A 12,449-nucleotide genomic window follows, 5' to 3' on the forward strand; every position below is an offset into this window, starting at 1 on the left:
CCACATTGTTGCAAACGTCAGGATTTCCTTCAACTTTATGGCTGAAAAATATTCCATTGTGTGCATGGGTGTGTGTGTTTATCATATTTATCCATTCATCCATTGACAGACACCTAGGTTCTTTTCGTGTCTTGGGTATCGTAAATAATGACATAATGAATATGGGGTGCTGCAGATATCTCTTCAAGATAGTATTTTAATTTCCTTCAAATATATACCCAAAATTGGGATTGCTGGATTATATGGTAGTTCTAGTTTAAATTTTTTGAGGAACCTCCATAGTGTTTCCCATAGTTGCTGTATCAATTTCCCTTCCCACCAGTGGTGCACAAGGTTCCCTTTTCTCCACGTCCTTACCAGCACTTCTTATCTCTCATATTTTTGATAATAGCCATTCTAATAGGTCTGAGATGGTATCTCATTGTGTTTTTTTTGTTGTTGTCCATGCTGTGCAGCTCATGGGATTGAACCTGGGCCACAGCAGTGAAAGCACTGAGTCCTAACTACTGGACTTCCAGGGTCCTCCCTCATTTGTGGCTTTGATTTGCATTTTTCTGAGGATTAGTGATGTTGAGCACTGTTTCATGTACTTTTTGGCCATTTGTATGTCTTCTTTGGAAAAATTTTTTCAGGTCTTTGCCCATTTTTATGGTTACAGACTTTTTTTTGTTTTGGCGGTATGCGGGCCTCTCACTGTTGTGGCCTCTCCCGTTGTGGAGCACAAGCGCCGGACGCGCAGGCTCAGAGGCCATGGCTCACGGGCCCAGCCACTCCACGACATGTGGGATCTTCCGGGACCTGGGCACAAACCCGTGTCCCCTGCATCGGCAGGGGGGGGGGGGGGCGCCTGCATCGGCAGGCGGACTCTCAACCACTGCGCCACTTGCCCATTTTTAAATTAGATTATTCGGAGTTTTTTTGCGATTGAGTTGTATGAGTTCCTTGTATATTTTGGATGTTAATCCCTTATCAAATAAAAGGTTTGCATATATTTTTCTCCTCTTCTGTAGGTTGCCTCTTAATTTTGTTGGTTGTTTCTGTTGCTGTACAGAGCTTTTAAGTTTGATGTAGTAGCAGTTGTTGATTTTTGCTTTTGTTACTTGTGTTTTTGGTGTCATGTCCAAAAAATCATTGCTAAGATCAAGGTCAGGGAGCTTTTCACTGTTTCTTTCTAGGAATTTTATCACCTTCAAGTCTTATCTTTAAGGCTTTAATCCACTTCAAGTTAATTTTTTTGATTCTGCATGTGAACATCCAGTTTTCCCAACACCATTTAGTGAAGAGAGTGTTCTTTCCCCATTGGGTACTCTCTGCTCCTTTGTTGTAAATTGATTGACCATATATGCATGGGTTATTTTCTGGGCTCTCTATTCTGTTTCATTGATCTGTGTGTCTATTCTTAAGCCAATACCATACTGTTTTGATTAACATAACTTTGTAGTATAGTTTGAAGTCAAGAAGTTTGATGCCTTCATCTTTGTTCTTCTTTTTCAATATTGCTTTGGCTATTTGGGGTCTTTTGTTGTTCCATACAAATTTTTTTAAAAAAATATTTCTTTGTTGAAAACTTTTGCTATGCTAATATGTGTTGTGAATGATCATAAGATACATTTAACATACAGCATTTCCCGTACTTAGTTTTCCCCAGGGCTCTTCCTTTGGTAAGCATCTCCCTGAAGTATGGTTGCTCACAACACACTTTTGGAAAAGCAAAATTAATCTCACTGTCAGGGCAGGTGTTTCATTTGATTGTTTTTACCCAAGTGAAGGCTGTAGATTTTCTCCTGATGAGGTTCTTTGATTAGCCTTTACGAGCTTGCCATAATGATTTCTATTTTATATGTATATATGTCAATCCCAATCTCCTAGTTCATCACACCGCACCCCCCTGAACTTTCCCACCTTGGTGTCCATATGTTTGTCCTCTATATCTATGTTTCTATTTCTGGCTTGCAAGCAGGTTCACCTGTACTGTTTTTCTGGATTCCACATATATGCGTTAATATATATTTGTTTTTCTCATTCTGACTTACTTCACTCTATGACAGTCTTTGGGTCCATCCACGCCTCTACAAATGACCCAATTTCGTTCTTTTTTATGGCTCAGTAATATTCCATTGTATATATATGTACCACATCTTCTTTATCCATTCGTCTGTCGATGGGCATTTAGGTTGCTTCCATGACCTGGCTGTTGTAAATAGTGCTTCAGTGAACATTGGGGTGCATGCGTCTTTTTGAAATATGATTTTCTCTGGGTACATGCCCAGTAGTGGGATTGCTGGGTAATATGGTAATTCGATTTTTAGTTTTTTAAGGAACCACCATACTGTTCTCCATAGTGGCTGTATCAATTTACATTCCCACCAACAGTGCCAGAGGGTTCTCTTCTCCACACCCTCTCCAGCATTTGTTGTTTGTTGATTTTCTGATGATGCTCATTCTAACCGGTGTGACGTAATACCTCATTGTAGTTTGGATTTGCATTTCTCTAATAATTAGTGATATTGAGCAGCTTTTCATGTGTCTCTTGACCATCTGTATGTCTTCTTTGGAGAAATGTCTAGGTCTTCTGCCCATTTTTTTTTTTTTTTTTTTTTGTGGTACGCGGACCTCTCACTGTTGTGGCCTCTCCCGTTGCGGAGCATAGGCTCTGGACGCGCAGGCTCAGTGGCCATGGCTCACGGGCCCAGCCGCTCCATGGCATGTGGGATCTTCCCGGACCGGGGCACGAACCCATATCCCCTGCGTCGGCAGGCGGACTCTCAACCACTGCGCCACCAAGGAAGCCCCTTCTGCCCATTTTTTAATTGGGTTGTTTGTTTTTTTAATATTGAGCTGCATGAGCTTTTTATGTATTTTGGAGATTAATCCTTTGTTGATTGGTTTGCAAATATTTTCTCCCATATTGAAGGTTGTGTTTTCGTCTTGTTTACGGTTTTCCTTTGCTGTGCAAAAGCTTTTAAGTTTCATTAGGTCCCATTTATTTTTGTTTTTATTTCCATTAACTCTAGGAGGTGGGTCAAAAAAGATCTTGCTGTGATTTATGTCAGAGTGTTCTTCCGACGTTTTCCTCTAAGAGTTTTATAGTGTCTGGCCTTACATTTAGGTCTTTAATCCATTTTGAGTTTATTTTTGTGTATGGTGTTAGGGAGTGTTCTAATTTCATTCTTTTCCATGTAGCTGTCCAGTTTTCCCAGCACCACTTATTGAATAGACTATCTTTTCTCCATTGTATATCCTTGCCTCCTTTGTCGTAGATTAGTTGACCAGAGGTGTGTAGGTTTATGTCTGGGCTTTCTGTCCTGTTCCATTGATCTATATTTCTGTTTTTGTTCCAGTGCCCTATTGTCTTGATTACTGTAGCTTTGTAGTATAGTATGAGGTGAGGGAGTATGATTCCTACAGTTTTGTTTTTTTCCCTCAAGATTGCTTTGGCTAGTCAGGGTCTTTTGTGTCTCCATACAAATTTTAAGATTTTTTGTTCTAGTTTGTAAAAAGTGCCATTGGTAATTTGATAGGGATTGCATTGAATCTATAGATTGCTTTGAGTAATATAGTCATTTTCACCATATTGATTCTTCCAATCTAAGAACATGGTATATCTCTCCATCTGTTTGTGTCATCTCTGATTTCTTTCATCAGTGTCTGATAGTTTTCTGAGTACAGGACTTTTACCTCCTTAGGTAGGTTTATTCCTAGGTATTTTATTCTTTTTGTGGCAGTGGTGAATGGGAGTGTTTCCTTAATTTCTCTTTCATATTTTTCATCATTAGTGTCTAGGAATGCAAGAGATTTTTGTGCATTAATTTTGTATCCTGAAACTTTACCAAATTCATTGATTAGCTCTAGAAGTTTTCTGGTGGCATATTTAGGATTATCTATATATAGTATCATCTCATCTGCAAACAGTGACCGTCTTACTACTTCTTTTCCAATTTGCATTCCTTTTATTTCTTTTTCTTCTCTTATTGCCGTGGCTAGGTCTTTCAAAACTATGTTGAATAATACTGGCGAGAGTGAACATCCTTGTTTTCTTCCTGATCTTAGAGGAAATGCTTTCAATCTTTCACCGTTGAGAATGATGTTGGCTGTGGGTTTGTCATATATGGCCTTTATTATGTTGAGGTAGGTTCACTCTATGTCCACTTTCTGGAGAGTTTTTATCATAAATGGGTGTTGAATTTTGTCAAAAGCTTTTTCTGCATCTATTGAGATGATCATATGGTTTTTATTCTTCAGTTTGTTTATATGGTGTATCACATTGTTTGATTTGCATATATCAAAGAATCCTTGCATCCCTGGGATAAATTCCACTTGATCATGGTGTATGAACCTCACAGTGTGTTGTTTGATTCTGTTTCCTAGTATTTTGTTGAGGATTCTTGCATCTGTGTTCATCAGTGATATTAGTCTGTAATTTTTTTTGTAGTATCTTTGTCTTGTTTTGGTATCAGGGTGATGGTGGCCTCGTAGAATGAGTTTGGGAGTGTTCCTTCTTCTGCAGTTTTTTTGGAAGAGTTGAGAAGTATCAGTGTTAGCTCTTCTCTGAATGTTTGAGAGAATTCACCTGTGAAAGGGTCTGGTCCTGGAGTTTGTGTGTTTGAAGATTTTTCATCACAGTTTCAGTTTCAGTGCTTGTGATTGATCAGTTCATACTTTATATTTCTTCGTTGTTCAGTCTTGGAAGGTTATACCTTACTAAGAATTCATCTGTTTCTTTAAGGTTGTCCATTTTATTGGCATAGATTGCTTATAGTAGTCTCTTATGATGCTTTGTATTTCTGTGGTGTCTGTTGTAACTTCTCCTTTTTCATTTCTAATTTTATTGATTTGAGTCTGGCTAAAAGTTTATCAATTTTGTTTATCTTCTCAAAGAACCAGCTTTTAGGTTTATTGATCCTTGCTATTGTTTTCTTTGTTTCTATTTCATTTATTTCTGCTCTGATCTTTATGATTTCTTTCCTTCTACTAACTTTGGGTTTTGTTTGTTCTTCTTTCTCTGGTTCTTTTAAGTGTAAGGTTAGATTGTTTCTTTGAGATTTTTCTTGTTTCTTGAGGTAGGGTTGTATTGCTATAAAGTTCCCTCTTAGTACTGGGTTTGTTGCATCCCATACGTTTTGGATCATTGTGTTTTTGTTGTCATTTGTCTCTAGGTATTTTTTATTTTCCTCTTTGATTTTTTCAGTGATCTCTTGGTTATTTAGTAACATATTGTTTAGCCTCCATATGATTGTGTTTTTTATGTTATTTTCCCTGTAATTTATTTCTAATCTCAGTGTTGTGGTTTGAAAAGATGCTTGATATGATTTCAGTTTTCTTAAATTTACCAAGACTTGATTTGTAACCCAAGATGTGATCTATCCTGGAGAATGTTCCATGTGCACTTGTGAAGAAAGTGTAATCTGCTTTTTTTGGATGGAATGTCCTATAAATATCAATTAAGTCTCTCTGGTCTAATGTGTCATTTAAAACTTGTGTTTCCTTATTTATTGTCATTTTGGGTGACTTGTCCATTGGGAAAGTGGAGTGTTGAAGTCCCCTACTATTATTGTGTTACTGTCAATTTCCCCTTTTATTGCTGTTAGTGTTTGACTTACATATTGAGGTGCTCCAATGTTGGGTGCATAAATATTTACAATTGTTATATCTTCTTCTTGGATTGATCCCTTGATCATTATGTAGTGTCCTTCCTTGTCTCTTTTAGTAGTCCTTATTTTAAAGTCTATTTTTTCTTTTATGAGTATTGCTACTCCAGCTTTCTTTTGATTTCTATTTGGATGGAATATCTTTTTCCATCCTCTTACTTTCAGTCTGTGTGTATCCCTAGCTATGAAGTGGGTCTCTTGTACACAGCATATATATAGGTCTTGTGTTTTTATCCATTCAGCGAGCCTGTGTCTTTTGGTTGGAACATTTAATCCATTCACATTTAAGGTAATAACACATATGTATGTTCCTGTTACCATTTTCTTAATTGTTTTGGGTTTGTTTTTGTAGGTCCTTTTCTTCTCTTGTGTTTCCCACTTAGAGAAGTTCTTTTACCATTTGTTGTAGAGCTGCTTTGGTGGTGCTGAATTCTCTGAGGTTTTGCTTGTTTGTAAAGCTTTTGATTTCTCTTTCGAATCTGAATGAGATCCTTGCTGGGTAGAGTAATCTTGGTTTTATGTTCTTCCCTTTCATCACTTTAAATATATGGTGCCAGTCCCTTCTGGCTTGTGGCATTTCTGCTGAGAAATCAGTTGTAAATCTTATGGGAGTTGTATGTTATTTGTCACTTTTCCCTTATTGGCTTTTAATAATTTTTTTTCTTTAATTTTTGTCAGTTTGATTACTGTGTGTCTTGGCATGTTTCTGCTTGGGTTTGTCCTGCCTGGGACTCTGCACTTCCTGGACTTGGGTGGCTATTTCCTTTCCAATGTTTGGGAAGTTTTCGACTATAATCTCTTGAAATATTTTCTCAGGTCCTTTCTCTCTCTCTCTCTTCTCTTTCTGACACAGCTATTTTGTGAATGTTGGTGTGTTTAATGTTGTCCCAGGGTCTCTTAGGCTGTCTTCATTTCTTTTTATTCTTTTTTCCTTATTCTCTTGTGGCAATAAATTCTACCATTCTGTCTTCCAGGTCACTTATCCATTCTTCTGCCTCGGTTATTCTACTATTGATTCCTTCTAGTGTATTTTTCATTTCAGTTATTGTATTGTTCAGCTCTGTTTTTTTGTTCTTTAATTCTTCTAGGTGTTTCTTCTTTAATTCTTCTAGGTCTTTGTTAAACATTTCTTGCATCTTCTCGATATTTGCCTCCATTATTTTTGTGAGGTCCTGGATCATTTTTGCTATCATTATTCTGAATTCTTTTTCTGAAAGGTTGCCTATCTCTACTTCATTTAGTAGTTTTTCTGGGGTTTTATCTTGTTCCTTTATGTGGTACATAGTCCTGTCACTTTTCATTTTGTCTGTCTTACTGTGAATGGGGTTTTCATCCCACAGACTGCAGAATTGTAGTTCTTCTTGCTCTTGCTCTCTGCCCTCTGTGGTGGATCAGGATATTGAAGAGGCTTGTGCAAGCTTCCTGCTGGGAGGGCCTTGTGGTTGGAAGAGCTTGGTGTAGCTCTGGTGGGCAAAGCTCAGTAAAACTTTAATCCACTTTTCTGCTGATAGGTGGGGCTCTGTTCCCTCCCTGTTGGTTGTTTGGCCTGAGGCAACCTAGCACTTGAGCCTACCCAGCTCTTTGGTGGGGCTATTTGTGGACTCCGGGAGGGCTCATGCCAGGGAGTACTTCCCAGAATTTCTGCTGCCAGTGTCCTTGTCCCTGTTGTAAGCCACAGCCATGCCCCTCCTATGCATAGGTCCTCCAACACTAGCAGGTAGGTCTGGTTCAGTCTCCTGTGGGGTCACTTCTCCTTTCCCCTGAGTACTGATGCGCGCACTATTTTGTCTGTGCCCTCCAAGAGTGGAATCTCTGTTTTACGCAGTTCTGTCGAAGTCCTGCAATCAAATCCCGCTAGCTTTTAAAGTCTGATTCTCTGGGAATTCCTCCTCCCATTGCCAGACACCCAATTTGGGAAGCCTGATGTGGGGCTCAGAACCTTCACTCCAATGGGTGGACTTCTGAGGTATACTTGTTATTTTGTTTGTGAATCACCCACCCAGCAGTTATGGGATTTGACTTTATTGTGATTGCGCCCCAGACTGGTGTGAGATGATATCTCATTGTAGTTTTGATTTGCATTTCTCTAATGATTAATGACGTTGAGCATTCTTTCATGTGTTTGTTGACAATGTGTATATCTTCTTTGGAGAAATGTCTATTTAGGTCTTCTGCCCATTTTTGGATTGGGTTGTTTGTATTTTTGTTATTGAGCTGCATGAGCTGCTTGTAAATTTTGGAGATTAATCCTTTGTCAGTTGCTTTATTTGCAAATATTTTCTCCCATTCTGAGGGTTGTCTTTTGGTCTTTTTTATGGTTTCCTTTGCTGTGCAAAAGCTTTGAAGTTTCATTAGGTCCCATTTGGCTTTTACATTTAAATCTTTGATCATTTTCAGTTAATTTTTGTATATGATGTGAAGTAGGGATCCAAATTCCTTTTGGTTGTGTATATCCAGGTGTCCTAGCACCAACTGTTGAAAAGATTATTCTTTCTCCATTGAATGGTCTTGGACCCCTTGTCAAGAATTACCTGACCATAAATTTATGTGTTATTTCTGGACTCAATTCCATTCCATTGATTGATATGTCTATGATCATGACAGTACCACACAGCCTTGGTTACTGTAGCTCTGTAGTAAGTTCTTCTAATTCCTTTTTAGGTGACTTGGTTTTATGTCTCTGGATATAAAATGGACTAATTAAAATAAATTTAAAGCAAACTTAAGAAAGACTCATATTTCATTGTGAATTTATAGAACATTGTTCTTGTCAAATGGCACTCAGTATGCATTTTCACTAAGTAAACTGGTAAATACTATTTACCATAGACATAATGTCATTAGTGATATAAATTTTGAACCATCAGCTAAGTGAAGATGGCATACTCATTTTACTTTCAGTCTGCTTAAATTTCTTTTTTGCTTTCTTTTTAGGTTAATACAATCTGTTGGAATGAGACTGGAGAATATATTTTATCTGGCTCAGATGACACCAAGTTAGTAATTAGTAATCCTTACAGCAGAAAGGTAAAGTGGTTTTAAAAATCTACAACTTAATGAGAAAAAAGAAGAATCAAGAAGCTAGAAATCAAAAAATAGTGAATAATCATGGAGTGGGCATTTGTAAAGAATATCCCTATTTTTCTAAAGTTATATAATTTGGAAGTTATCACATGCAAGTTCCTTAGTTTCTTTAAGAAAACGTTAGATTTCATTCAGCCTTTTGACTCTAGAAAATTTAAATATGCTTCATTTTATGCATGTGGATAAAATTGCCAAAAGTGACAGTATCTCAATAAGCCATTCTTTTGGGGGAAAAGTGTGATTTTTTTTATCTTTTATGCTCACAGAATCTAATCTTCAGCCAGGCAGTTTAAGAAACTGAATTTTATCAGTTTACAAACAGTGGCTAGGTTCTAATGAAATGCTTCATAACATCCAATTCAGTAAACTGGGATATCATATTGAGTTTTAATTTGGATTATGTTCTGATTTTTATTGGCCCTTCTTCTGACTTTATAAGAGTAAGTATACAAATACTTTTATATGAGTGAGAATACTGTAGATTGGCAGACTGAAGTCATATTTATATTAGCAATTTTACAGAATAAATTGTTCATATATTTTTTGTTTTTCTACATTTAAATAGTTAAGATATTTAAATAAACGTTTGTGGTTCCTCAGCCTAATAAAAGGTTTGTATGGAGGCTATCCTTGATTAAAGGACAGGTCAGTTTTATTTCAGGGATAGCTTTACTTAATTGTCCTGACTTAGCAGAGGGAAACTTGATGTTTCAGAATCCTGCTTGTCTTAGCTCTGCAATTACTCAGAGAACCTTCCTGGAATAGTGTATATGTGGAATGCTTTTTGATCATCACTATCAGAATTTTAATGTTTACAGTATTTAAATCACTCATCTAGATACCAATGGAATAATATTTTTGTTTTGAAAAGATGCAGAGCTTTACTCTTTTTTTAAAAAAAATTTATTTATTTGGCTGCATCAGGTCTTAGTTGCGGCACATGGGATCTTTCGTTGTGGCGTGTGGGCTCTTCGTTGTGGTGCATGGGCGTCTCTAATTGCAGTGCGCAGGCTTCTCTCTAGTTGTGTACGGGCTCCAGAGCACGTGGGCTCAGTGGCTGTGGCGCACGGGCTCTCTAGTTGTGGCGCACAGGCTCTAGAGTGCATGGGCTCAGTAGTTGTGGCGTGCAGGCTTAGTTGTCCTGCAGCATGTGGGATCTTAGTTCCCCAACCAGGGATCAAACCCATGTTCTCTGCAATGGAAGGCAGATTCTTAACCACTGGACCACCAGGGAAGTCCCAGAGCTTTACTCTTTCTTATAAAAATTGTTGTAAATACACATTACATAAAATTAAGCATATTAACCATTTTAAGAGTTCAGTTCACCGACATTAAGTACATTCATATTGTTGTGATACCATCACCATCATCCAGCTGCAAAACTCTTCTCATCTTGCAAAACTGAAAGTCTATACCCATTAAGCAATAACCCTTCATTCTTCCCTCCCCCAGCCCCTGACAACCACTGTTCTACTTCCTATCTCTATGAATTTGTCTACTCCAGGTACCTCATATAAGTGTTTATATACAGTATTTGTCCTTTTGTGACTGGCTTATTTTACCTAGAATAAGGTCTTTAAGGTTCATCCATGTGCAGCATGTGTCAGTATTTCCTTACTTTTTAAGGCTGACAAATATTCCATTGTATGTATGTATCACGTTTTGTTCAGCCTTTCATCTGTCAGTGAACACTTGGGTTATTTCCACCTTTTGGCTATTGTGAATAATGCTGCTATAAGCAGAGCTGTACAAATATCTCTCCAAGTCCCTGCCTTCAGTTATTTTGTGAATATCCCCATTGGAATAATTTTTAAAAGATCTTATTTTTCCTTTATTTGCTTATTTTTAAAAAATGATAATCACTTTGATGTATGGTTCCCAGTAGAATATGTATATTTGAAAAGTGATTACTTTAATTTTTCAGTTTGAGAAATGATTAATCAGATAATACTTTAAAAGATTTTGAGTATAACAAGACTTTATAGTTTTCACATAGTGGTTTTAATAGATCCAAATTTGCTGTCATATAGGAATATTTTTTTGTTTTAAAACACTGATGATTCACTACATAGGAAAATAAAGTTTTTTGATCTTAAGTCAGATATTATCTGTTCCTATAGTTTTACTCTCTTTTTAAATCCTGTGAGTTCATGGAAAGATTAATTTATTGCATATAAAAGTTTTGATACTTTTTAAAAATAGATTTAATTGTTCCTTATTAGTGGCATCATGTCTTAGTTATATATATCATAGATCTCAAATACATAAAAAAGAGAAGCTTCTTTTTCCAAAAATTACAGACTAGTTTATTTGGACCAATCCTCCCACTGAAATCAACTCAAAAATGCTTGATTAAAAACTTTAAAAATTATCCTAAAAGTAAATAACTGTCTTGATAGTAAGGAATTATCAGTCCAAAATGGAAGGGAAAAAGGGAATCCAGAGAAGTGAGCATGATAGCCACTTTTGCCCTGGAGATATTTGTCAGTCTTAGCATATCTAAACTTTAGTTTTGGTGGCCTTGAAGGTCAAGGTAAATAGAAACAAAGCTCAGGATCCCAGTCAGGTATGGATTCCTATAAGAGACTTCGCACAATATTCTGGGACCCCCAACGGGCCTCCTCCTCAAGGTATAGATGAAACAGAAGGAAGTTAGCCCTCAGGTAGCCTTGCAGCATCTTCTGTAAAAAATCTTGAGTATATGCAAAATTTTTCTTGATTTGGCTTCATTCAGCTACCTTTAGTTCTTAGAGCATAAAATGTTGTTTGTTTCTTCTATGCTTTGCTTCTGCTTTTCTCTCTGTGGGATGTTCTGCTGTCCCATGCACCTCCTACTTACTTGGCAAGTTTAATTTCATCCTTCAATCCTCAGCTCTTATCTGTGATATATCTCTAGTTTACCAAGGCAGATGCAGGCATTCCTTCCTCTATGTTCTCATATTTTATGGATAACTCAATTATTATGTTTGTTTGCATGTTGCTCACCGTTAGACTATAACTTCTTTGGGACAATGACCATTTCATTTTCCTTTTTGTTTCCTCAACACTTAGTAAGTTTCCTGTCATGTAGTAGGTGCCCAATAAATATTAGTAAAAGAAAGGCAAGAAGTTTCTGTATTCAATGCCTCAGACAAGGGTAGGCAGGGGTTGGGGGAGGGGTGATTTTTACTAAGAGATTGAAGAGCTAGCATCTTCTATCTCGATACTCCTGGACCAAGCATGAAGTTTTGAAAGTGTTGTATATAACGTGATGCAGGAGGGAAGAGATACCTGCTTGGCCAGCTAGATTAGTCAGAGTAACCTGATGATCAGCAAAGTGATAGACATTACAGCTGGTTCACTTTCATATTTATTACTAATTGAAGTTAACAATATGTTTTGTTCATTTTAGATTAAGTTACTCTGCCAACTTCCACCTCTGTAGGCCATTATTCTTAGATGTTTACTGAAAAAGTATTACAACGCATTAATCCAAGGAAAGCACAAATAAGAAAATAAATCTAGCTTTCAAAAATTGTAACTGTTTGCAGCTGCACATCTATTTTTTTAAATCGACTTTACTGCTATTTATCTCCAGTAGCGTGCATATCTGTATTGGCTATATTGATTCCATTTCAACAATTAAAAACAAATTCCGACCTTTGGTGAAATTACTAACTGTATATAGATGAGTACTATAGTTCTTCCAACAATTATCTATTAATAAATTAGGGAAAG

General features: G+C 37.0%; 1 protein-coding gene across 4 annotated transcripts in view; it reads left to right on the forward strand.

Annotated features, from left to right (window-relative positions):
- DCAF6 (DDB1 and CUL4 associated factor 6) overlaps positions 1 to 12,449 on the forward strand; it is a 168,797-nt gene that overhangs the window by 33,982 nt on the left and 122,366 nt on the right. For 3 of the 4 annotated variants that reach the window (XM_007458100.1, XM_007458102.1, XM_007458103.1), the window contains exon 3: positions 8,583 to 8,675. The exons of the other annotated variant lie outside the window; for it this stretch is intronic. In XM_007458100.1, coding sequence (XP_007458162.1) covers positions 8,583 to 8,675 — 93 coding nt within the window. The remainder of the gene's footprint in view (positions 1 to 8,582; positions 8,676 to 12,449) is intronic. 4 annotated transcript variants of the gene reach the window in all.

The sequence above is a fragment of the Lipotes vexillifer genome, unplaced genomic scaffold (genome assembly GCF_000442215.2).
Source record: "Lipotes vexillifer unplaced genomic scaffold, Lipotes_vexillifer_v1.1 scaffold189, whole genome shotgun sequence".
In the NCBI taxonomy this organism is placed as follows: domain Eukaryota; kingdom Metazoa; phylum Chordata; class Mammalia; order Artiodactyla; family Lipotidae; genus Lipotes; species Lipotes vexillifer.